This window comes from Camellia sinensis, chromosome 13 (genome assembly GCF_055761805.1).
Source record: "Camellia sinensis isolate YWXY chromosome 13, ASM5576180v1, whole genome shotgun sequence".
In the NCBI taxonomy this organism is placed as follows: domain Eukaryota; kingdom Viridiplantae; phylum Streptophyta; class Magnoliopsida; order Ericales; family Theaceae; genus Camellia; species Camellia sinensis.
The window spans coordinates 32,714,273-32,741,238 of NC_138973.1; the positions used below are offsets into that span (position 1 = coordinate 32,714,273).

At 42.0% G+C, this 26,966-nt stretch overlaps 1 protein-coding gene, 2 long non-coding RNA genes and 1 other non-coding gene across 7 annotated transcripts; 1 reads left to right on the forward strand and 3 right to left on the reverse strand.

The window, feature by feature from the left end:
* The first annotated feature begins 1,243 nt into the window (after positions 1-1,243).
* MAPR4 (membrane-associated progesterone binding protein 4) lies at positions 1,244-18,116 on the forward strand. Of its 4 annotated transcripts, none has more exons than XM_082901868.1 (8): positions 1,251-1,550; positions 1,706-1,782; positions 2,399-2,470; positions 3,337-3,374; positions 4,290-4,333; positions 16,157-16,203; positions 17,145-17,319; positions 17,646-18,116. In XM_082901868.1, exons 1-8 carry the CDS (start codon positions 1,437-1,439, stop codon positions 17,811-17,813), a joined length of 735 nt encoding a protein of 244 aa, XP_082757994.1. In that variant the 5' UTR covers positions 1,251-1,436; the 3' UTR covers positions 17,814-18,116. The 4 variants fall into 4 exon arrangements, with proteins under 4 accessions (XP_082757995.1, XP_082757994.1, XP_082757997.1 ...); XM_082901867.1 differs by having other exon boundaries at positions 1,345-1,550; positions 2,421-2,470; positions 3,312-3,374; XM_082901869.1 differs by lacking the exon at positions 3,337-3,374 and having other exon boundaries at positions 1,244-1,550; positions 2,421-2,470.
* A 287-nt stretch (positions 18,117-18,403) lies between these two features.
* On the reverse strand, positions 18,404-21,110 carry LOC145806098 (uncharacterized). Its single transcript, XR_014348651.1, has 3 exons — positions 20,129-21,110; positions 19,337-20,004; positions 18,404-19,008 (listed from the first exon to the last, which is right to left on the reverse strand). It is a non-coding gene; the product is annotated as an uncharacterized LOC145806098 (long non-coding RNA).
* A 4,591-nt stretch (positions 21,111-25,701) lies between these two features.
* On the reverse strand, positions 25,702-26,647 carry LOC114304262 (uncharacterized). The gene is made up of 2 exons (XR_003644002.2): positions 26,519-26,647; positions 25,702-26,350 (listed from the first exon to the last, which is right to left on the reverse strand). It is a non-coding gene; the product is annotated as an uncharacterized LOC114304262 (long non-coding RNA).
* LOC114264366 (small nucleolar RNA snoR143) lies at positions 25,768-25,888 on the reverse strand. The gene has a single exon (XR_003629949.1). It is a non-coding gene; the product is annotated as a small nucleolar RNA snoR143 (small nucleolar RNA).
* Positions 26,648-26,966: the final 319 nt, after the last annotated feature.

Here is a 26,966-nt window from a genome sequence, read left to right on the forward strand (position 1 = left end):
AATATAATTAAACTCTTTGGGCATGTTTAATTAGGTGGATTAGAGTATGGGATTAAGATTATTAATCTGTGGGTTCAATTATTCTATATTTGTTTTAACATTTTGGTTTAGGATTATTAATCCAATAGATAATTAATTCAACAAATTTGTAGGATTATTAGTAATGGGGTAGGGATGAGATTATTAATCGAATGGATATTAATCCAATTGGATAGTGAATACCATGTTTGATTAGAAGGATTAAAGCATAGGATTAGGATTATTAATCCGTGGGCCCAATCATCCTATGCTTGTTTTGACATTTTGGTATAGGACTATTAATCCAATGGATAATTAATCCAACAAATTTGTAGGATTATTAGTAATGGGGTAGGGGTGGGATAGTTAATACCACACTAATTTGATAGGATTATTAATACCTCACTATTAGTATTGTGAATCAAACATGGCCTAATAGGATTATTAATACTTCACTATTAATCTTGTGAATGTTTGATTGGGTAGATTAGAGTATGGGATTGGGATTATTAATCCGTGGGCCCAATTATCTTATGTTTGTTTTAACATTTTGGTTTAGGATTATTAATCCAATGGATAATTAATCCAACAAATTTGTAGGATTATTAGTAATGGGGTAGGGGTGAGATTATTAATCCAATGGATATTAATCCAATTGGATAGTGAATATTACACTAATTTAATAGGATTATTAATACTTCACTATTAGTCTTGTAAATCAAACATGACCTTTAGGTTTTAATTTATATAAGAATCTCATTTTTATCAATAATTTACTTAGTCATATGGATAAAATATATATGTTTTACTAAAAATGTGTAGGGTAAATTACATTGACACCCTCTGAGATTTGATCCAATTACATTTCACTCTCTAACGTTCTGGAAGTTACATTCTCATTCATGTGGTTAATAGTCTCATTTCACAAATCTCTCTACTTATATATAAGGTAATAACTCCTAAGTAAAAAAATAGATGAAATTACATCGGAAAAAAAAAATAAAGTAAAAAAAAGGAAAAAAAAAAAACAAAAGAAGTAAAACAAAGCAAGAAAAAAGAGAGTGCATGAGTTCAATGTTTTCATTCTGTCTAAATAATTATAATGACATGAGTTAGTGTAATTTTTTAAACGTTAAGAATGATATGTATTAAATCTAAATTTCAGGAGTTGTAACTATAATTTACCCAAATGTGTATTGTACTATATTTATCTTTATAACTATACATTACTTGTTTCACTTTTTGTACTTTCTACCACTATCAATGCTGGTCAACTCTGGAGATGTACTCCAAGTTATCTATACCATTTCCGGGTTAAACCCGACCCAACTTAATTTCACCCCTGCCCACTCCAACAGAAGCAAAAAGACGGGGCGACTCCGACTTCACCAACAATCGGAGAGGCTGATCTTCCATTAATGGCTTCGCCCCCTTTTCTGGGTATCGCAGCGTCGCTATCTCTCCTTCTGATATCTCTCCTCCTCGTCAGATTCTTCCCTCTCAATTCACCACCTCCTCCTCCTCCACCATCGGTTTGTTACCAGCTCTCTCATTTTCAGTCTTCTTTCAACAGCCCGTTTTGTTAATTTAATTTTGATTTCATTGTACCATTCAATTATTCACTGTACCCTGTATTTTTTTTTTTATATTTTCTTTTTTATCTTTTTTGCATTGTGAATGTCTTTAGAGACTGTTTACTGCACAACAATTGGCTATCTACAATGGCACTGATGGTGGGTTGCCCATCTTTTTAGCAATTCTTGGGTACTCTCTTTCTCTCTCTCTAAATGCAGGCAATCAAGCATAGTGTATATATAATGTTTAATTATATAGTTGGGTTAATTTCACTTTTATCCAACTAAACTATTGTCTTCTTTTTTCTTTTCTTTTTTTAATTTCATTTCTAAACTATCAATTTCATCTTTTTAGTCCCTAGAATTTCTGAATCTGTAATGGTGAAAACCTAGCCTAATGGATAAAATGATAATTTGACATTTAGATGACCTAAATCATACAATCAAAAACTAATCTTCTTCTCCACACTTCGTTTCAAAAAGTATTTGGTTGTTTTGGTTTAAGTTTTTCAAATTTTGAAATGGCCTTTTTCATCCATTATATTTAGTTTTAACAGCTAGTGATTTGGACAATAGTTTTCAATTGGACTATATTGGTTAAACTAAGAAACTTTAGGGACAAAAGAGATGAGAAATTAATAGTTTAACGATGAAATTTTTTTTAAAAAATGGCAATAGGTTAGGGGATAAAATTGAAATTAACTTATCTTAGTTTCTTTGTGTGCTCTGTGTGATCTGAATCTTAGTCAATCTTAATTTACATTATTTATTTATTTGTTTATTTTTTGTGGCGATGAAATGATCAGCTCTGTCTTTGATGTAACAAAGGGAAAAAGTCATTATGGAGCAGGAGGGGGTTACAATCATTTTGCTGGAAGGTTTGTGCTTTTATTTCTATGTTTTTGGTTCTTCTGTTTCAGTCGTTTCATTACATGATATACATTATCATATGTCCTCGGATGTTGTTTCATGACATAGACTTGGCCTATAAGTAAATAATTATGTTGTACCATTAATATGTGACCATAAGTCTATGTCATACCCTTTATTCATCGTTGTTAGAGTATATAATTCCGTGGAGGGAAAAGTGCTGCACAATGTCTTAGTGATCATTTTTATGGACAAATCATAATGGTCAAAAAAATGCATGTTCTTACTCAATTTGAGACTATTGGAGAAGTCGTGGCTAAAAGTAATATTTAGTGACAAATTTTGGCTTGTCATAAAACATTTGTCACTGAAACAGATTTGCTGTAATGTGGAGACATAAACAGTCTGACTCTGCAAAGATTTGAACCCTTGACCCCAACAGCCAAGCTAATTCATCAACTGAGTTTTAATAATACCACATTCGATAGTGAATGAATTAAAGAAAAAAATTTGTGTGCTCAATGTGATCTTTGAAGGACTTCTTGCCCTTTCCCTTTGGTATCTTCCATTCTCTTTAGTGTAGTTGTTTTATTATAAAAGAACTAATGAGTTGAGTTCTTACTAAAACACGCTGCCAACACTTCGCAGTAGTTATTGGGGCATTTTCTATTACTTCATTGAGTTGCTTTATTCTTTGTTGGTTTGATTTGTCTTTCTTTGTCTTCTCAGAAAAGACTCCTTTGTCCATCTATATTACTTGGTTAAGATCAAGCCACTAGCTAACTTAAAATGCCAATTGCTTGTTTCTTCTTTGCTTTATTGGGTTCATGTCTTACTCGTATCCTGAAGACTTTAAAAATTTTGATGATCCCAGAGATGCTTCTCGCGCATTTGTCTCAGGGAATTTTACAGGTAAAATTGGTTGAGTGTTTATTTATTTCTTTGCTTCTAATGATGAATTCATGGAAATTTCAAGTTTTATCCCAATATAAATATCTTGTGCGGTGCTATTTCTTATGTCTAGTTTCCATGTCTTCCCTCAATCTAGATAATAAATAAATAAATAGAAATGGTTTTTAAAAATAATAAATAAATACATAAAAGAGAAAATAAATAATGAAGGGAATAAGAGTCAAAAAAATTCTCAAGAGGATTGAAAGAACAAAGTGGAGGGATAAAACGGAGAAAAGGTTTTTAATATGTAATACAAAAACTTGAGTCTATCTTTGAGACATACAGTGTGAAACTGTATAAAGGTATATGGAAATTGTTTTGAGTTCTTCAACTCTGATACGAAGTATAGAAGGTATACATGTAAAAAAAACATAAAGTTCTTTGAGAAAGATTTTATACAATAGCATTTATGACAATGGTAAAATCAACAATGTGAAAAAATTAAACATAGAGATATTGACTTGATCACCATGAAGGAATGGGCTTTGGCCCTTCAGATGAAGATAAACCATCATGTTTCCTAAAAGTTTTTGCTTTTCTGAAATCATCTTTTTTGTTTGAATTTAGATTTCAATGGAAAGATTATGACGAAAAAAAGAAAAGCACAAACTAGATAATCTTGTTGGACAAAGTGCTTCCGCTTTCACCTTGATTACTAATTAGTAATTATCATTTCTAAGGCTTATGCAGCCTTCCAAGATAATAGTGTAAAAAAGTACTCTAGTTGTTTATGAACAAGAAATAACTTCTGTTCAAGAGCAGTTGTTGCTATAGTCACATATTTCAACTCTCATTTTTCATATTTTCTTATATTTACCTATTTCAACACTTTCTTATCTTTCATATCATCCTTCTTTCATTTTATGAATACAGGAGATGGACTCACTGACTCAATGCATGGTTTGTCCAGCACTGAGGTAATCAATGTGGTTTGCTCTTTCTAATAATCATATTTTATTATTTTACACACACAACATTGTTGCATTATGCCCTTTTTTCTTTTTCTTTTTTGTCTGGAAAATATTATGGTCTAGCTCACCCTTGAATCACTCCACATGTTCAAACTCTTCCAAACATAATAATTTCTGTTGATACAGTTTATCCCCGGTGAATGGAGCGAACTGGTCCAAGCTCCTCAAGCCCAAGCCCAAATGATCGAGCCCACCGGATACCCTGCAAACAAGTTCAACGGGAAACGGGGTAGTCCCCTAGTGAACCCTCCGACGATTAAGTTAGGAAGAGAAGTAGAGTATATGGGAGAAAATTAGAGATAGAAAACTTAACCTTTTTCTTGTCTACAACGTTCGCTTATATCCTTTGGCAATCATTTCGCTGTCCCTCCCGACTTGCTCTCCTTGTCGAAAGCCTATGATGTAGCTTACCTTGCTCAGGGTAAGGGGGTCCTGTTTCGGCGGAGAGGTGTTGTCGTAATAAATGCTGTGATGGGCTGCATTAATGGTGATGTGCAGTGGCAATAACTTTGCAGATCTTTGTTTGCTGATGTGGTTCGTCCTTCTCTTGCCGTGTGTCTGAATGTCATTGGCTCTTTATGCCATGTTGGACTCCAGCTGTCCTGGACCTCGTCAGCTGGGTTATGCACTGGGCTTCAAGTGATGGGCCATAGGTGATTCATGGCCTTTATGGGTTTATACATGTCAGTAGTCTCCCATTCCCGAGTGCAGCTTTAGTCCAACGAAGGGAATATTAGTGACATAGATGAGTGTGTTAGGGATTGGCAGGATGGAGGTCGACCGGAAGGGGTGGTCGAGGGGGGGCCGACCGTGGTGGTTGGCCGAGCGGGAGGGCCGACCGCAAGGAGGGCCGACCGCAACGTTTGGCCGAGCAGGAGGACTGACCACGAGGAGGGCCGACCGCGGTGTTGGCCGAGTGGGAGGGCTGACCACGAGGAGGGCTGACCACGCTGTGGGCCGACTGGGAGGGCCGACCGCGGCATTTGGCCGAGCGGGAGGGCTGACCGCGGGGAGGGCCGACCGCGGCGTTGGCCGAGTGAGAGGGCTGACCACGAGGAGGGCCGACCACACTGTGGGCTGACTGGGAGGGCCGACCGCGGCATTTGGTCGAGCGGGAGGGCTGACCGCAGGGAGGGCCGACCGCGGCGTTTGACCGAGCGGAAGGGTCGACCGCGAGGAGGGCCGACCGTGAAGGGTAAGGTGGAGGGGCGTGGGGCTCGAGACCCGACGGGTCACGTGATGAGTTGAAGTGGAAAAGACAAGGTAAGGGGAGGGGATAGTGGATCGTGGACGTACACGTGGCAACATCCCGTAGGGGGGGAAGATTAGGCGTTGGATCAGAAATGAAACGGTAAGTCGTTATGGGTGTTGAAGAGACAGTTTTGGCGGATAATTTTGAAAAGTTTTCAAACTGGCGGAAATTAATTGGGATCCTTGGAATACGGGCAAACCGTGGGCTTTTGGCATTATTCAATTTACCTACCTGTTTACGAAAAATCAAAATATTCCAACTGTGAATTCCTTTGTTGCTCATAATACACCTCTGCAACACTTTTTCAATTTCCTTGTTCCTGCCGCCGAAGCGATTCGCAGACATACCACAGAAATGGCCGAAGAAGGGAGTGCGATTGTCAGGGTGGACCCGCTTGGAGATGACGATGCTGTGGAGCTAGCGGCGCAGTATAGGACAGAGAGGATGGGGGAGTCGGTGGTACGACCCCACGGTTCCACCATGATAGCGGCTCCAAAGCCAATCAGCCAGGCGGAACCAGATCATTGGCATACGAAGGCTGACAAATCCACGATTACTGGGGCGGAGTTGGAGGCTATCCGTGAAAATACCAGATCCCTGGGGAAGTGGAGCTATTGCTGCCGACATCAACGGAAAGGCCATCTGATGCCAGGCCAGGAGAGTTTTCTCTCTATGAGGAAGCTCTGAAGGGTGGACTGAGGTTACCACTGCCGCAAGTGGTGGTGGATGTGCTCAACCGTCTGGAGGTAGCATCGGGGCAACTAATGCCCAACGCATGGAAGATCCTGCTGGCCTGCGCAAGTGCGTGGCCGAAAGCAAATAGGGGGGAGGCCATGACAGTAGACGAATTCTTTGCATGTTATAAGGCCTCGGGGCAGCAGGAGACGTGAGTCACTCTGCAGGCAGCAGTAGGAAGGGGGTTGGTGGCAGGGCTACCATCGTCGATCAAGGGGTGGCGACCACGATGGTTCTACGTGTCTGCCAATGGGGGGCTTGGAGTGCGCACCGTTTGGAAAGTACCCATCAGGTGGGCGGAGCCGAAACTAGGGCCAGCTGCGGAGGGGAGGGTGAAGAGGGTGAAGGAGTGGAGGGAGAGAGAAAAGGCCAAATGGGACGAGCTCGTTCAGCCGTTGACATTGTTTGAGGCGGGGTTGGGGCCAAAGCCAAGTAGTGGGGACCTCGACTAAGCGGAGTTGGAAGTGAGGAGAAGGGCTCAGGAGGCGGAGGATCAGGCCATCCTTGCTAAAGCCCAACAATTCAAAGAGTCCCAGGCCGACCGACCACCAAAGCCGGTTGCGAGGGAGAGGATTCGACCTCGCCCCAAACCCTTGGGAGAGAAAAACTTAGGAGATTTTGTGTTGCGGCCGCCCCCAGCAGACCCTTTGAAGGAGAGGTCCTTGAAGGAGATGGAGGCGTTGGGCGTGGGGAAGAAGAAGAAGAGGGTGAGTCGGAGTGAGGAAGTGCCTGCCCAGAAGAGGAGGAGGAAGGCAAGTGTGAAGGAAACCAGTGCGGCCGAGTGGGCTGAAGGGGTAGAAGTGGAGGGGGCCCCAGGAAAGGTAGGTGACCCAGAAGTGGTGGATGTTGCCTCAGAGGGCATGGAGGTGGTGCCAGTGATGGCAGCGATCGCCGCCGGGGTCGCAAAGGCCGCCCCTGAAAGGGGAGTGGAGGACGAGGCTGCTGGCCCTGGGCCAAGGAGGGAGGAACAGCCCCAGGGGGGGCTTGCACCTCAAGAAGGAGGAATCGGTGCGACCACAGCGATCTACCATGCTCGTGCGGTAGCGGGGCGGCTGGAGGGAGAAGAAGGCCCAGCCAGGGCAAGGGCAGACCGTCTTGTAAGGATTGTAGAAGAGGCAGCCCTACGCTCGGCCTCCAGATTCAACGAGGCTGAACTGCTAAGGGGGTTATACTCCGTTCAAATGGAGGTAACCACCTTAGCAGGGGCCCTGCTGAGGAAGGCGGGGGCTGCCAAACTCAAGGCAGATGAGGCCAAGGCTCAGCTTGCAAAGTTAAAGAAGAAGAGTGCAAGTTGGGAGAGTGCCCACACTGAGCTGCCAGCGGTTAAGGCGGAGTTGGAGGACACACGCCGCCAGGTTGTGTCGCTCAAGTTCCAACTTGTTGGCGAGCAGAAGAAGTTGGACGAGGCCCAAAGAGCCTGCGCCGTCCCGGTCGAGCGACATGAAGAGGCTATGAGTAGTAATGAAGAGCTGGTGAGGCAAAAAGATGAGGTTGTTGGCAAAGTGGGCGATCTCCAGAGGGAACTGGAGGGCGAGCGCGCCAAGGCGGTGGAGAAGAAAGGGAGGCTTCAGAGGGAGTTAGAAGCAGAGAGAGTGCAGGCGACGGCGGAGAAGGAGAGCCTGAAGAAGGAATTGGAGGCGGAGAAGGCAAAGGCGGCGTCGGAAAGGGCGGCCCTGCAGAAAGAGCTGGACGAAGAGAGGGTAAAGGCAGCCTCTGAAAGGGCGGCTTATCCCGATCTGTGCGTCGCAGCAGTGGAGCAATTCAAAGGGTCTGCCGAATTTCAGATGGCGGTTGATGCCGCGGTCGCGAGTAGCCTGGCGAGGCAAGAATCTGGGGGGTCTAGCCCATCGAGGACGACCACTGGAGGCAGAACTGAAGCAGAAGTTATTGAGAGCTTCCAACAGTCAGACTTTTATAAGCACGAAATGGCTGAGTACTGGGACAGTGGCTGGAAGATGTTCAAACGTAGAGCTGAAGTGCTGTTCCCAGACTTAGACCTTAGTAGTGTAACGATTGGCGAAGACGATGTGGCCCAAACCCCCCTAGATGAGGGCATTGAAGAAGAAGACCTCCTCTCCAGTGAGGAGGAGTAACGGGGGAGGAAGGAGAAAAAGATACTTTGTTGTTTTGTTTTGTTTTTTTTTTTTTTTTTTTGAATTGTTGTAATGAACTTTTGTACATGAATTGTTGTAATGAACTTTTGTACAAAGTTGTGAACAAATAAAATTTCAGTTGTGTTTGTTATTTGATTATTCCTGCTTGTGGATCTTAGATAAATGAGGCGTGGGCGAAGTGTGTGTAGAACTCCTTGTTAATAAGAGTGAAATTGAAGCATGTAATAAGGACTCAATGCAGAGTGAAGTTAAGAATTCCGCAATGCAAAGTGAGATTTAAAATGTAATAAAATGATAGGCTTGAGAAAGTTAAATGTAATACAATGATAGTGAAATTTAAGAACTCCACAATGCAGAGTGAAATTTAAAATTTAGAATTTCACTAAGCAAAGAGTGGTGTGAAGACTTGGACCTGAAATTGTGACTAAGTGTGTTAGTTAATTCCACAAGTATGAAGTTTTGCATGGGTGGTTTTGACCAAGCCCTACATGTTAGGTCTGGACGAGTGCTTCACGCTCAGTATGGATGGAGCTTTTAGCGCTCGGTTCGACAGAGGGTGTCAACGGTCGGACTGCCCGAGGCGGCTCATGCTCAGTCTGGCTGAGGCTTTAAGTGCTCAGTCTGGCTGAGGCTTTAAGTGCTCTGTCTGGCAGAGGCTTTTAGTGCTCAGTCTGGCTGAGGCTTTTAGTGCTCAGTCTGGCTGAGGCTTTAAGTGCTCAGTTTGGCAGAGGCTTTTAGTGCTCAGTCTGGCAGAGGCTTTTAGTGCTCAGTCTGGCTGAGGCTTGTAGCGCTCTGTCTGGCAAAGGCTTGTAGCGCTCTGTCTGGCTGAGGCTTGTAGCGCTCAGTCTGGCTGAGGCTTTTAGTGCTCAGTTTGGCTGAGGCTTTAAGTGCTCTGTCTGGCTGAGGCTTGTAGCGCTCAGTCTGGGTGAGGCTTGAAGTGCTCAGTCTGGCTGAGGCTTGTAGCGCTCAGTCTGGCTGAGGCTTGTAGTGCTCTGTTTGGCTGAGGCTTGTAGCGCTCAGTCTGGGTGAGGCTTTAAGTGCTCAGTCTGGGTGAGGCTTTAAGTGCTCAGTCTGGCGGAGGCTTTTAATGCTGCAAATAAGAATGTTACTGAGACAACACATAGATAACTGAGATATATAATCAAGAAGTTACATTGCGTGGGGGAATATCAAGAATGTGTGAATTTTCCGAAAAGAAAATACAATAACTGAGCAATACAAAAATAGGAGCTTATTGAAAGTAACATTTAAGGTGTTCGGCATTCCATGGGTGCGGGAGGTTTCGACCTTCCATGTCCTGAAGTCGGTAAGTGCCTGGTCGGGGTCGGGCTTTCACGATGTAAGGTCCCTCCCACTTGGCTGCCAATTTACCCTCAGTCGGATTTTTGGTAGCAAGAGTTGCTTCTCTCAAGACAAGATCCCCTACAGCGAACTCCCTCGGTCGGACCTTGCGGTTGTAGTGTGTTCTCATTTTTTGTTGGTATGAGGCCAGTCGGACAGCAGTGGTCTCTCTGAGTTCTTCAATTAGGTCGAGGTCAGCCCGACGGAGTTCTTCGGTTATTGCTGGATCCGGATGTGAAACCCTGGAAGTAGGCAAACCGACTTCTACTGGGATAACCGCCTCAGCGCCGTATGTTAAGCGGAAAGGGGTTTTCCCAGTGGGAGTCCGAGCTGTAATTCGATAAGCCCAGAGTACATTCGGTAGCTCCTCAGCCCAAAGTCCCTTAGTAGCTTCTAGCTTAGTTTTGATGATCTTCAGGAGAGAGCGGTTGGTGACCTCAACTTGGCCATTGGCCTGGAGATGACCAGGGGATGAGAAACAAGGTTGAATCTGGAGGTCGGCACAGAACTTCCTGTACTTGGCGTTGTCAAATTGTTTACCGTTGTCGGAGATGATGGCTTGAGGAATGCCAAACCTGCAAACGATCGACTGCCAGATGAACTTGGTTGTGTTCCGCTCGGTGATGGTGGCAAAGGTTCTGCCTCTACCCACTTGGTGAAGTAATCAATGGCGACGATCGCGAACTTGGTCTGGCCTCGGCCAGTAGGGAGTGGACCGACCAAGTCGATCCCCCATTTGGCGAACGAATAAGGGCTGCAAAATGTGATCAACTCTGTGGGGGTGTATGGGGGATGTTGGCAAAACGTTGACACTTATCACATTTGAGCACGAAATTGGTCACATCACGATTAAGAGTGGGCTAGAAATAACCAGTACGAAGTATCTTGTGGGCCAGGGACTTGTCGCCTGAGTGATTGTCGCAGATCCCCTCATGAATTTCTTGCATCACATAAGTTGCTTGAGTCGGATTGAGGCACCGCAGATAGGGGCGTGAGAAACCACGTTTGTACAAGATGCCGTCGATAAGGATGTAATTGGACGATCGTGCCCTGACTTTAGCGGCTTGCTGGTGGTCATCTGGAAGTTCCCCCGCTGTCAGAAATCGAAAGATGTCCGACGCCCAAGGGATGGGCTCATTTTGGAGGAATTGTACTTCATGCTGGTCGGGGGAAATGGCGGGGTGGGATAGGTATTCGAGGCGGACACCACTGCTGAGGGCGGACTGGTCTACGGAAGCCAACTGGGCCATCTCATCTGCCTTAGAGTTCTTCGCCCGAGGAATGTGCTTGATGTGGAAGGTACTGAAGAGGCGAACAAGGGGAAGTGCAAGATCCCTGTAAGTCCGCATTGTGCCCTCCTTGGCGTCGAATTCGCCCGTGATCTGTCCGACGATGAGCTGAGAGTCGCTGAGCACTAGGATGTGGCTGACACTAATGTCCCTGGATAGGCGAGGGCCGGCTATCAGTGCCTCATATTCGGCCTCATTGTTACTGGCCTCAAACAAGAAGCGGAGCGCACATTTGAAATAACCACCCTCAGGGCTGGTGAGAATGAGGCCAGCCCCACTACCTTGCCTGCGGAATGATCTGTCGACGTTAAGAGTCCAAGAGTGAGGGTCTTCTGGCTCGATAGGAGCTGGCAGGGGTGGAGAGGCAGTGGTTGGGTTAGGATTAGTGAATTCCAAGATGAAGTCGGCGATAGCCTGTCCCTTAATTGCTGTTCGAGGCCGGTAAGAGATGTCAAACTGGCCGATTTCCACTGACCACTGCACATAAGTCTGCCGGAAAGTTCTGGTTGCTGCATGACCTTCTTCAAGGGTTGGTCGGTGAGGACCACTATGGAATGGGCTTGGAAGTAAGGATGGAGTCGTCTAGAGACGGTGACCAAGGCCAAGGATAATTTTTCTAACAGGGGGTAATTCTGCTCTGCTCCCCTGAGAGCCTGACTGATGTAGTAGACCAGTCGTTGGACAGAGTCGTCTTCCCTGATAAGAGCTACACTGACTGCGGTGCTTGAGACGACTAAATAGAGGAAGAGGGACTCGCCCGCAATCGCTTGTGAAAGGAGGGGTGTATTGGCCATGCACTGCTTTAACTGCTGAAAAGCCTCTTCAAATTCAGTTGTCCATTCAAAAGTTTGCCGAAGAACTTTGAAGAACGGTAGGCACTTATCTGTTGCGCGGGAAATGAAACGGTTGAGGGCTGCAACTCGGCTAGTGAGTTTTTGAACCTCCTTGACCGTCCTGGGAGACTGCATCTCAATCAAGGCCTTGATCTTTTCAGGGCTAGCTTTAATGCCCCGCTGACTGACCATAAAACCCAGAAACTTCCCAGATCCTACGCCGAAGGCGCATTTCTCTAGGTTGAGCTTCATTTGGTACTTGCGTAGCGTGGGGAAGGTCTCCTGCAGGTCGATCAGGTGATCAGTGGAGAGTTTGCTCTTGATTAGCATGTCGTCGACGTATACTTCCATATTCCGACCTATTTGGTGATGGAAGACGGCATTGACCAACCGTTGGTAGGTGGCCCCAGCGTTCTTCAATCCGAATGGCATTACTTGGTAATGGTAGGTACCTCGGTCGGTGATGAAGGATGTATGTTCCCGATCGGACGGGTGCATCAGGATTTGGTTGTAGCCAGAGAAAGCATCCATGAAGCTGAGCATTTGATGACCGGCCGTGGCATCGACCAGCAGATCTGTGCGAGGCAGAGGATAGCTGTCTTTGGGGCAAGCTCGGTTCAGGTCAAAGTAATCGACACAGAGTCGCCATTTGCCATTGTTCTTGCGAACGAGGACCACGTTTGACAACCATTTAGGGTAGTCGACATTTTTGATGAATTGGGCCTCAAGGAGTTTGTTGACCTCTGCGGCTATAAGAGTATTGCGCTCTGGATGAAAGACGCGCTGCTTCTGGCGGTAAGGTCGGAAATGAGGTTCAATGCTGAGGCGATGAGTTATGAAAGAAGGGTCGATGCCTGGCATATCTGAGTGAGTCCAGGCGAATACATCATTGTGCTCGGTCAGAAGGGCAGTAAGGTCGGCCTTAGCTTGGGGGGATAGCTGGCTGCCGATCTTAGCAGTTTTCATTGGGTTTGTGGGATCGATGGGAATCTCAACGAGGTCCTCCACCGGTTCGCCTCTAACCAGCTCGTCCTCATCTCGGGCGTCAAGTCCTTCAATGATCATGGCCTCCTTCAGCTTGACTTCCTTGAATGAGGCGACATAACATTCCCTGGCTATGGTCTTCTCCCCTCGTACAGTCCCGACCCCCTGGTCGGTGGGAAATTTTATGGCGAGGTGGTAGGTTGAAGTGACAGCTTGAAAGGCGTTAAGGGCGGTGCGACCAAGGATGATGTTGTAGGCAGAGGGACAGTCGACCACAAGGAAAGTGAGCAACTTGGTAGTCTGCCGTGGGTATTCGCCGATGGTGATGGGGAGGTCGATGGAGCCGATGGAGGTCACCCGGTCTCCAGTGAAACCGACCAAAGGGGTTTGGAAGGGGAACAGGCTTTCCTCCCCAATTTTGAGCTGGCGGAAGCAGTTGAGGAATATGATGTCTGAAGAACTGCCGTTGTCGATGAGAACCCGTCTGACCTTATAGTTGGAGAGAAGGGCAGAAATGACGAGAGGGTCATCATGAGGACAACGGATGCCAGTACAGTCGGCGTCCGTGAAGGTGATGGGTTCTGTCCACTGCTTGGGCTGTTTGGAAGGTCGGTCTACCGTGTCCACTGCTCTGTCCGAGCCTTGCCTTATCTTCCTGAGCTCTGCCCTCTGAGCGGAGCGGGATGGTCTGCCACAAGCAAAGCCACAAAAAATGACTCGGATTTCACCAACTGGCGGAGGGGGATTACCTGGGGGCCAAGGCTGTTGTGGGGGGCAGTCACGGCCTTGGTTAGGTTGGGCTGGCTGCCGGGGTGGGGTACGCCGGCGGTTGTTTCTGAGGAGCTCGGTTCTTTGCCTTTTTTGTGGGCGGGTGTCCGTGAACCGGCTGAGACGCCCTTGGCGAATGAGGGTCTCGACCTGATCCTTGAGGTTGATGCAGTCATCAGTGTTGTGGCCATGATCCTGGTGGAAACGACAATATTTGGACTGGTCTTTCCAGTTGGAAGGGGTCCGTGAAGGCAGGGGCCATTTGAGGGGGTAATCCCGTTGGATTTGGTGGAGGACTTGTTCCATGGGAGAATTGAGGGGCGTGTACCGCTCGAACCGACCGGGCGGTCGGGCCGGTGCCGACCGGTCAGTGCGAGGAGGTCGGTCGGGATATTGGGGCGTTTGGTTGTTATACTGGGTGTTTCTGGGTTCCGAGTCTTTTCTCTTTTCTCTGGGGGTCGGGTTTTTGGATATTGGATCTTGGCGAGCGGCTAGTGAATCTTCGGTATTCATATATTTTTGGGTTTTGGATAATAGGGTTGCCATGGAGGTCGGGGGGTTTTTGGAGAGGGAGAAGAGGAAATCGGACGATCGCAGCCTGGCCATGAAAGCCGTGAGGATGACCTTATCGTCATTCTCTGCTACTTGTAGGGCTTCGGTGTTGAAGCGGGTAACGAAGCTACGTGGCGACTCCCCCTCGGTCTGACGGATGTTGAGGAATTGGGTTGCAGGGTGGCGTTGGCGCTGGGCTCCAATGAAATGGCTGAGGAAGGAGTCGCTGAGATGCTGGAAAGTGAAGACAGAGTCCGCTGGTAACTGACTGAACCACAGTCGGGTTGACCCCTTCAATGTCACGGGGAAAGCCCGACACATGATCTCGTCAGGGAAGGCATGGAGGATCATGAGGGTACGGTAGGTCTCCAGATGGTCGACTGGGTCTGTCGTACCATCAAAGGAGTCAATGGTGGGCATCTTGAACTTGGCGGGCAAAGGTTTGTCCTGGATGGAGGCAATAAATGGTGAATTTGCCGTGGTAGAGGGTTTATGCTGAATGTTCTGCATGACCCCTTGGAGTTGGAGCTTCATTGCTCGGAGCTCAGCGTCCCAAAGGGGAACGTGGTCCCCATGGTCAGTCAATAGAGGTTGGACGCTGCTGGCCTCCCCTTCAGGGGCTGGTGCTACGACCGACGGGTGTGGAGGTGGTGGTGGTGGATTTATGTGTGGGTGGGGAGATTGCAAACCTTCCAGGTTGGGTGGATGGAGTTGTGGAGCAGTATGGCTCGGGGTTCTTTCTTGGTTGGGGGGAATATCTGGAGGTGGGGGAGGAGGCATTGGAAGGTTCCTTTGGAGTAAAGCATTTATCAAGGCCTGGTTTTGCTCGGCCATGCGGTTAATGCTGTTGGTAAGCTCGATAAAATACTGTGGTGGGTTGTTTGGATTGGGGGGGTCGGCTTGATGGTCGGCGGCATTATTGTGAGAAGCCATGGATCTAGTTGTGACCATGCACTTTGACGGGTAGGAGAAAAAGGTTGTTGGAACGGGGCCTCCGGCGACAATGAACACAACTGGCACGAGGAGCAAAGCGTTCCTACAGACGGCGCGAACTGTTGATACAGTTTATCCCCGGTGAATGGAGCGAACTGGTCCAAGCTCCTCAAGCCCAAGCCCAAATGATCGAGCCCACCGGATACCCTGCAAACAAGTTCAACGGAGAACGAGGTAGTCCCCCAGTGAACCCTCCAACGATCAAGTTAGGAAGAGAAGTAGAGTATATGGGAGAAAATTAGAGATAGAAAGCCTAACCTTTTTCTTGTCTACAACGTTCGCTTATATCCTTTGGCAATCATTTCGCTGTCCTTTCCGACCTGCTCTCCTTGCCGAAAGCCTATGCTGTAGCTTACCTTGCTCAGGGTAAGGGGGTCCTGTTCCGGCGGAGAGGTGTTGTCGTAATAAATGCTGTGATGGGCTGCATTAATGGTGATGTGCAGTGGCAATAACTTTGCAGATCTTTATCTGCTGATGTGGTTCGTCCTTCTCTTGCCGTGTGTCTGAATGTCATTGGCTCTTTATGCCATGTTGGACTCCAGCTGTCCTGGACCTCGTCAGCTGGGTTATGCACTGAGCTTCAAGTGATGGGCCATAGGTGATTCATGGCCTTTATGGGCTTATACATGTCAATTTCCATTGATTAATTCATGGTTTTTATTCAATTTGACATTGGAAATTGGTGAAAGTAGGACTACTTTGTGTCAAGTAGTAGCTGCCATTGCTTATGCACTTTTTATAATACGACATTCTTTTAGTTACCTTTCTTCCCAGCCACTAGGCTTGGTGTCTTAGCTTTGGTGTTGGAACAGCCTCGTCTATACTATTTGGAATTGCCTGGCCAAGTGTTAGTTTCCAGGCACCTTCTGTAACTCTGAAAGTTTAACATAGAGTGATTATGTCTGCAGGTGAAGAGTGTCGTTGACTGGCGAGATTTTTACTTCAAAACGTACATGTGAGTTACACATTGTTCGGCTATATGTTCATTCAATTACTCTAATAGTTGGAAGTAAATTGAAAAGACAAATGTTAACAGGACAGGAAGGGAAAAATGCAGTCTTTGCGAAAAGTTTTTATAAAAAAAACCGACTTTTTCATCCTCCTTTTCGAAGCTTTTGGGGAACTTTATAAACTTTCATATGCATACTATGAAGCAGATTTTCCATGAAGTAGAAAGTAATTATGTGCATATATTTTATGACATATATTTTCCACTAAGGATTCTAGTTTCAAAAAACAAAAAAGAAAAAGTTACCTCTCTTCTAACTCTATCTTGCCCTTTAATTTTTCAATCTACCTATAATAAACAACTCTCCTGTATTTTTATGAAATAAAACCTTAAATCCTTTCATTTGAAATCCATCTATCCAAACGGAGCCTTAAGGGTCATCAATCATGAAAATAAATGTGCATCTTAAATATGATGACAAAACACATATTCAAATGTTGGTAGTTTGATTGTTGGAGTTGTATCATTTTTTTTCTTACATGGTGTCATTACCCCATACCCCGTGCTTTAGCGGGAATCTTGTGCATTGGGTCACCGATGGGACTTTGGAAAGTTGGTTAAAAATTGGCTTTTTGGCTTTATTTGGTTTTTTTTTTTTTTTTTTAAATCGTGTAAAAAAGTAGAGAGAGAAGATGTGACGCAAAAAAATCAAAAAGTCAAAAAGCTGGCTTTTAACCAGTTTGCCAAAATAGATTGTGCGGGTATGTATGGATGCATCTTGAATACCCTTAAAAGCTTTCGCATTTTCAGTTTTTTTGCTTGCAAGTATTTGAGGCTTGCATTGCATACTGGTTTATATCATGCTGGACTTAAGATTTGAAGACATCCATACAAAAACAATGGGTAAATTGCTTGACATTTGTACAGTCTTGATTGATGATTGTTAGATTTGTTGGCAAGCTAGTGGGTCGTTACTATGATAGCGAAGGGAATCCCACAAAATATTTGAGAGGGGCTGAAGCAAAGGCTGCTAGAGGTGCACAACTGATGGAGAAACAGAAAAATGAAGAAGCTAAACTACCTAGCTGCAATTCAAGGTGGAGTCAGGACACGGGTTCAGAGGTACAAACTTTAATCTAGTGTTAACAATACAGTCTGGTCATTAATCACTTGTGGAGGACAGTGCGGGTTTTCTACTTTTCTCCAAAATTCTTTCTAGCGTTGCCTTGTCCACTGTAGTAGAACTTGCATCGAATTTGTGTTTTTGGAGTTTCTGTTGTGAAAGTTTGTATGCCACTGCCAATCCATGGTGGGTATTGAGTCATGAATCCATTTTATAAGGTTTTCAAAACCTTACGCATAAACTAGTAGATAATTCCAACTCACCATGAATTTGGCAAGCTTCTATATTGTTGAGTTGTTTCTTAGCTAACAACTATTTTGGTCAGGTTTGGTGCGATAATGGTTATCCAAGGTTAATTCAAAAACCACTAGAAATGGCTATAACTGGGAAAGTGAGCAAGCGCTGTGCTTGCTTCAATGAAGAGGAACTAAACCAGCCCGGATTGGAAGTCTACAGTGGATGTGATCATTTTGCAAAGCTCTGTCGACTTTAGGCAGTGCGAAATTGTTTTTCGTAAATAATTAGTTGATTTCATGAAGGGAAAGGGAGAGTTAAGTAATACACAAGTAGAAGAATATGACGAAGCAGAAGGAAAAAGGCTAATAGAAGCGATGATTTGGTTTGAAATATTTATATTTATGTAACTCATGATAAAAGCACTACAAGATTGTTTCTGTTTGTTTTGTTTCTTTTGGTTACTAGTTTTAGATTATCTTTTTTTAATAGATTTTTCTGTTTAAATAACTCATGATAAAAAAACACTACTAGATTGTTTCTGTTTATTGATAGAGTTGCTGCTCGTCACGGATTACTCTCTTCATATTATGAGTCTTTTCAGACTATCCTTCTTTTGTTGGGGCAAATTGTTCTCAAAAATTATGATTCAATATGATGACACAATATGGTTCGCCCAATTCAATATGATCATCAACCACGTTGTGTCATAATCCAACTAATTTTTAGTCATAAATTCAATCACAGCCACTTTTGAGGATGCACATCATGGGTTCAATATCAAGAGAATTTGATGTTACAAACTTTTTGGTACCAACAAACTCAGCAATGCATAAAATTCTCCAAAGATTGCAATTTAGATCGAGGCAAAATCCTTAGCCTCATTCTATTAATCCTGTTCAAATAAAACTCTTTTTCTTTTACAACTTTTGAACAATGCTCCTTGACAATTGAATCCTCAAAACCATTTGCTATTTTCTTTCTAGATACAAAAATAGAAAAAGAAATCAGAAAGAAACAAGAACAAGCGGGAATAATTCCTCACAAAAGAAACTCCTAGCATGTTTGGCAGGTGCGAGCACTAATAAACTCCGGAGGTCTCTTCAGGACAACCAGATGTTTGGGTTGATCCACCTCTAAATTCATCATAGCATCAACACGTGTTGCCTTTTAAATGGGCAATGGAGCAATTGTGTCTTCCAAGAAGAAATCTTGAATCCTCCACCAAATCTCTGCAAGGGAAATTCTAGTTGGCTCGTTCACAGATCAGGGTGATCACCATCTCATAATCAAATTCAATCCACTTTGTTTAAGCTTTTTTGCAAAATGATAGTTAGACCCCTGTAAACAACCCATAAGCCTAGTGCAGTTACCCAAGTTTGCACAGTAGCCACATATCCAGCTGCCAACTTTATCTCTGAAGACTCCATCATAGCCTGCCTGTCCAGGATCACCTTGCAAACAAAGCACCCAACAGTATTGAGTTTGATAGTATTATTGACCCTTTCACTCGCTATAATACTCCACTATAAAACAAAACAATTATATATACTGTTTGTTAGATAAATCACAGAGTCTAGGTCTTGTTAGTCCCATATGATGATATATGCCAATGTCACCTTGAAATTGAGCACAATCATTTCCCCCCCCCCCAAAAAAAACAATGGCAGCAAAGCACAGACAACTCTTCTGATTCGTTTATGTATATCTGCTTACAAGATGGTTCTGCAGATTTTTTGACACAAGGATAAAACATGAAAGGTACAGTTTCTCCAAAAGTACCTGCTTCAAGAGCCCAGAAGTGTGCAGAAGCTCATGCCAATCCTCCTTACAAAATTTCTCCCAGTCCAAACCACTCAACATGTATTACATAGTCTCTCTCCCCTCTACTCCTGTGCCACCTAATCTTTTTACTCTTCTACACGCTGTCTCACATCCAACAGCCAATTTATACAAGAATTCCTGTCATCCAACTAAGTGTGTATGTCAGTTGAGCACAGAATCCCCAGTCCCAAAAGCCCTCTTTCCCAATTTACTCATAGACATTAGATCATGCCTCAAGGTTCTCATACCATGAGTTTATAGCATGATCCAGTAACTGTGAATAATTTGGAACAAAATGAGAGAACTTTTGGAAAAGAGGATCCTGACGGTAGTAACTTAATAAAGAATCAAACATTCAAACATAAGATAGTATAACAAAATCAAAATCCAAAATATCAGGAACTTTTGAGGACATCACAGGAATGCATGGTCCATGAGATCTTGGTTGCCTCAACTATCTTCAGCTTGCAAAATAATGAAATCATGCCAAATCTACAAATTAACAATACACGGAATAACTCCGTCCTAAGCAGTATGTAAGTTTCTGAAAACACCTCAACTAAGAACTTTTTAGCTAACAGAAGCATCGCATAAGTACAACATGCCAACCAACCATCCCAGAATATCTGCAAGTCAAAAAAATATATCCAAATTGAAAGATGTTTATTTCCCTCCATGAGAACATCAAATAACAAACAATAATGCTTTGAACAAGATCATCCCCTAAAGTTTATCTTCCTCATGACATACCTCTCTATACGGATTTCTATTTCACATTTGCAATGCAATAGCAGCAACACCTGAATATGATTCATTGAATATTCAAATAAGAATCAGAGAGACACTATTAGACCTTGGCAAGTTGGTTACACAAGCAGATGTCTCGACCAATTCTGCCTTTTTCATCTTCAACACAAATGTTCCAGCAACAAAGTTAAAAATTTATTATACAAAACACACCTTTAAGTCAGTTATTAGCATGTTGAAATCAATCTTCTCATTATAAGCTAGTAAAATGCAGAGACATGCAAATAGTAATTTTTTGAAGATTATCATATCAGAAGTGAGATAGTGTAACTGGAGTAAAAATGTGAGTCTGAATCCATCTCAAAGGTAGGCCACACTAGAGGGCTAACTATATACAAACACAAAAAGACTTAAAACCTACAAAGTCCTACTGGTAGTCCAGTAATAGCATATTGAATATTCAGAAGAAACTATAACTCAAGTAACTTAGTAAATGTGACCACTATTTAACACTTAATGCTGTATTCCCCCAAGGATATGGTCTACAGCGCTAATTTACGGATTGAATTATATAGAGTATTTTCAACTCAACACAAGAGCACTCTCCATAACAACTGGGATACTTATCACCCTCTTTGTCCCATGCACCCTCTTGTTGTAAATGACGATGCAACAAGAAGAGAAAACATGGGAAAGAGGATGAGGTATAAGGAGAGAGAAAGAGGATCAAACGCACTACAAACACCGATTTCAATAGATGCACTTGTATATGCATGCTTTAAATGCATATCTGTGGTTGTGCAAGATTACAAGATGTCTGGAAGTCTAGATACAAGTACTCGTGTTCAAAAATCAAAAGTTACAACTAAATCATTGCTCCCTCCAAAAGTAACATTTTATTCAATTTTGAAAAAGCACAATAATTTACAAACATGCATTAAATGCATTACCATCTATTTACTACATTGTGATGTTTCCTTCCCCCCCCCCCCCCCCCCAATCTTTTTCTTCCTTTTCTTCTTCTTCTTCTACTTGTGGTCAAGTTGCAACTTATTGCATAACAAAAGAGTATAGTAAAAAACTGAGCAATAACCACTCGCTTTCAACATAGACAATTTATTAGAACATCTAAAAATGAAAATATGGATTCTAACTCATGTTCTGTCAGAAAGTAGTCCAAATTTCCTTATGTGGATGTCCCAAAATTATTGATCACATTGAAATAGCAAATGAGTATTTTTCATTTGAATTTCTCACCATACCGTTTTTATAATATTAATTACAAATTTCTCCTCCTAAATAGTCAACAATATATGGCAAAAGAATAGTACACTGCAAATGAAAGCCTTCAATGCCATCTTATAAAGGGTAAAAATTTAGTGGTTTGGAACCACCACGTCAATTTTGGTCCCGAACACTCAGGATCGGTCACATGAAAAAAATGAGGCCTAAGATCCCATCTTTTCACCTCCTCAAGACTCACCTCTTCGAAAAAGTGAAAAAGTGAGACCTCAAATCCCACTTTTTCCTATGTGGTATGATTTGGAATCAAAGTTGACATGATGGTCTTAGATCACGAAATAATTACTCCCAAATAAGATTTTAAATCTTCAAAGTGGACAAATTCTCAAGGATAGTGCAAATATATTTTTATTTATATGGAAAAAGCCCAAACAATGGTTAACTAGCTTTAAAATTGGTTGTACATTCCTTGCAGAAGTGGGTAGTTAAGAAACATACAACCATTAAATGCGTTGTAAGCCAAAGCCCATGGGCACTTGTTAGCAATACCTTATTTATATAACAAGAAATGTCAATAAGTATAAATGTCCAACACTCACGTTTAAACTTCGACCATATCAAGAATGTAGTGATGCACATATGATAAACATGGTGCAAGGACACCATTTTCCCCATCACAACTTTTAACACCATACAAAATTATCAAATCTTATCTTAGAAACCAATACAAAAATATTGTCAAGGGTCCTAACAAGAAATTTTGCATTTTCTTAATTTAATAAATGGTTGTATACTATGATTAAAGTGGTCCTTTGCAAACTCAAACTCCTTTCACAATACCCAAGATTTATTGCTCAAGTGATATGTCTATTTTATTTTGTTAATCGAAGTGCTATCACATAACGAACATAGATGTGATCCAAATCCCTACGAACACCAACCTTAATAGATGCACTTCTAGACAAGCATGTTGTAAATGTATATCTACGGTTGTACAAATTTACACGATGTCTAAAAGTCCAAACACAAGTATTTTTTTCAAAAACCAAATGTTACAACTAAATCATTGGTCCCTCCAACAACAAAACATTGTTCACTTTGAAAATGCACAATAATTTAAGAATGTTCGTTAAAATGCATTCCCATGCATTTACTACGTTGTAAGATGTCATTTTCCCCATCAAACGATTGATCCTTTTTCTTTTTTGGGGGGGTCAAGTCGCAACTAATTGCATGAAAAAAGGGTATGGTAAAAAAATGAGCAATAACTACTCACTTTTTAACATATATATTTTTAGAACATCTAAAAATGAAAATATAAATTTTGAATCATGTAGTGAAAAAGTAGACCAAATTTCCTTATTTCAATGTCCCAAAATCATTGTCCACATTAAAATAGTAAATGAATATTTTTCATTGAATTTAATTGCGAGTTTCTTCATTTTTATTTAGTCAAACATACATGCCAGAATAGTATACTATAAAGTATAAATGAATGCCTTTAATGCTACTAAGGGAGAAATATTCAATGGTTTAGGACCACCACGTCAATTTTGGTCCCAACTAGATCGGGCTACAAAGAAAAAGTGGGGTCTAATGTCCACCTTTCCACTTTCTTGAGGAGGTGAGTCCCGACAAAACAAAACCATGAGCCCCACTTCATCGGGACTCAACTCCTCGAAAAGGTGAAATGATGGAACTTGGATCCCATTTTTTACTATGTAAATGACCATGAACAGTTTGAGACCAAATGTGCCGTGATGATCCAAAAAAACCGAATAATTACTCCCAATTAAATTGTACATATTTTCAAAGTGAACAAATTCTCAAGGATAGTCGCCATGAATACTGGCACGAGTATCAATGAGTAAACAAAGGACAAACTGTTATTTTCACCCATAATTGAAGGAATTATATGTTTTGCAACTCCAAAATAATGACCATGCAATGCATCCTCCGATCAAAGCTCAAGAGCCATTTAAAAAGTATTTGTACTGGTGTCGACTCTCTTGACTCCAACAGATATCAAGCAAGTGAATGTCTTTTAACTTTTCCAATCTTCTTCACAAAACTATAATATGTACGTTCCATAACATTGCATTCATGACTTAAACAATAGAATGCCTTATTACTAAGGTACAAATCCAAGACTCAATTCGTTCACCTCCACTTCAATGCCACTTCCGAATGGAAAAATATCCAGCAGTTCAAGACCACCACGTCAGCTTTGGTCTCAATTACTCATGATCGGCCACATAAAAAAAGGTAAGACCAAAAGTCCAACATTTCCACCTTTCCAGGAAGGTGGCTCCTAACAAGGTAAGACCTTTAATCCCACTTTTTCCTACGTGACTGACCACAAAAGATTTGAGATCAAAGTTGATGTGATGGTCCAAGACCACCAAATAATTACTCAGATGTAAAATTGTACAACTTCAAAATGAACAAATTTGTAAGGATAGTGTGAGTATATTTATTTATATGGCAAACGCTAACTAGTGCTAACTAGCTTTAAAATGGTTGTGCATTCCTTGCAGAAATGGGTAGGTAAAAAATGGTTGTACAGTCTACTCAACTAAAAAGTAAATATGACCATTACTTAACACTTAAAAATTGTATTCCTTCCCCCAAGGATATTGTCCACAACATTAACTTATGGATTGAATTATGTCAAGAATTTTCAAGTCACTCACACAAGCATTCTCCATGACATTGACAACCAAGATCCTCTATTACCCTCTCTGTTTCATCATCTGTCCCATGCCTCTTTTGTTGTTGTGATCGGTGAGGTGATGCAACAACAAGAGAAAGCATAGGAAAGAAGATGAGTCAAAGAGGAGAAAAGAGAATGAGGAACACTGACTTCAATAGACTTGCTTAAACACGCGTCAAGTGCTTGTTTATGACCATACAAGTTTATAGGATTTGTAAAAAGAGTATGGCAAAAAATGAGCAATAACTACTCACTTCTCAATATAGACATTTTTTTAAATCATCTAAAAATGAAAATATGGATTCTCACTAATGTTAACTGAGAAAATTATCCAAATTTCCTTATTTGGATGTCCCAAAGTTTTTGTCCACATTAAAATAAAGGAGAATTTTTCATTAATTTCTCCAAAACCCTTTGTTATAATGTTAATTAAACGGTCCTAACCTTTTAAATAATAAACAATATATCACAAAAGAATAATAGTACACAATGAAGGAAAAAGTATTCAATGATCCAAAGCTACCATGTCAGCTTTGGTCCCAACCACTCATTATCAGACACATACAAAAAAGTGAGACTCGAGATCCCACCTTTCCACCTTCCTGAGAAGGCGGATCCTAACAACATGGAACCTCAAGCCCCACTTTGTTGGGACCCAACTCCTTGAGAAGGTAAAAAAGTAGGACCTCAAGCCTCACCTTTTTCTATGCGGCAAATCATAAATTATTTGGAATCAAAAGTGACATAATGGTCTAGGACACTGAATAATTACTCCCAAGTAAGATTGTTCATCTTCAAAGTGGACAAATTCTCAAGGATAGTGTGAGAGAATATTTATTTATATGGAAAATGCCCACACAATTATTAACCAGCTTTAAAATGATTGTGCATTCCATGTAGAAGTGGGTAGGTAAGAAATGTACAACCATTTGATGCATTCTTAACCAAAGACTCCTGGGCAATTGTTGGCAATACCTTATTTATAGTAACAATAAACATCAATCCATACAGATGTCCAACACCCACATTTATATTTTTTTGACCATTGCAAGTATGTAGTAATGCACACATGATAAACATGGTGCAAGGGCACAATTTTCCAGGTATCATTACCTTTAACCCCATAAAGCATTTTCAAATCTAATGTTAGTAACTAAATTACTCACACATTAATATTGTCAAGGGCTATCACAAGAAAATTTGCATTTTCTTAATTTAATAAATGGTTTTAGACTTGTTCATTTGGAGGAAAACAATGAAACCCACTAAAAAGGGTCAGAAGGCCCCTCCACGGTACATACCCTTAAACAAGAACTAAGAACTAACCAATCAACAAGAACTAAGACAAAAAAGGAGGAGAACAGGGATCTAAATAGCATGAAGCACGAAACACCCAAAAATAAATAAATAAATTCACCTACCTGTAAGTTTCCAAATTTTAACACCATGTTTAAAGTGGTTGTCTACAAACTGGAACTCCTTTCCAAACACCCAAAGCTTTATTGTTCCAAATTCCAATGATACTTCTACTTTGTTTCGTCAATCTAAGTGCTATGACAAGATGAATATGGAGGATCATCTGTGATTTCGATATTTATGTCTTAATTCAAAAAACAAGCTATGATAAAAGAGTTATGGTTTGTCCACTAGTATTTTTGGGAACAAACTTAATGTCTAAAAAAATTTAAGATATGAGATGGAATCAGTAGGCAAGTAACACATTAGCCATCCACCAGTGGATCCATCTCTGGAGTTGTCTGGCAGCCGCTGATTTAACAGCTTTCATTACCCAGTGGCTGGCCATGGGATGGCCACCAAATAACAAAAGTAAGTATTACACAGAGGGACAAGACTCCTAATCTATTGAAAGATAAAAGATCCAAACAAGAATTAAGATTAACAACTGCATTCTAGCTTGAGGGGAAACTAAAAATGGGCATACATTTCATAAAAAATAAATCTTTCCCATTTCAGAAATCAGCTCATTACATAACGCAACAATTAAATGCAATACCCACCATTTTTCTTGGAAGATCTTCACATATTAACAAGCCCAATCAAATAAATTTATCAAATACTAACCGATACGATCTAGCTTTAGCTTTTCAATATTCTCTCAAGTAAAATTATTTAGTGGAGGTGAGTGAGTGAGTGAGTGAAAAGTGTGAGATGAAATCAGTAGACAAGTAGCATGAATTTGAGGCACTCATCTGTGGACCCATCTCAGCGGTTCACCTTCGCTCAAAGCCTGCACTATCGAAGTCAGAGGCCTAGGATACAGAGTGCAAATGAGAAGCTCAAATTCAAACCAAGATATTCATATAAGATTTGTGATCCATATATAAATTTATATCAATAACATTTAGGTTCATTGACAGAACATAATTCATATAGATTTGAATGTATGGAATTGTAAAGCATTTATTAACAATTGATACCTACATACAACAGGGTCGGTGCGATTTAACCTCGCAGAACCCTAGCTTCTCGAAGAAACGATACTGACGAGAGAGAGAGAGAGAGAGAGAGACACTGACACGGCCAATTTCCCTGAACGTGACATTTTGAATATTTTAGTCCCACACTCTGGGTGGGTGTGTTTTCTACTTTATTCCAATATAGGGTTAAACGGTTTTGTCAAACCCGTTTTTTTTAAAACGGCTTTGCCGATGTCATTTTTAATGAATAAAAAAATAATAAAAATTTTACTTCGTAAAATTGATTTTTGTAAAATTATTTTTATTTTTATTATAAAAAAATTCTCAATTTATAAATATTGTTTGCCTAAAATAATAATTTTATCATAAATACAAAACGGTTTTCGAAAAGTCGTTTCATTGTTAACAAAACCCATCTCCTTCTCCCTTCAACCTTAGGAAAGTCGTT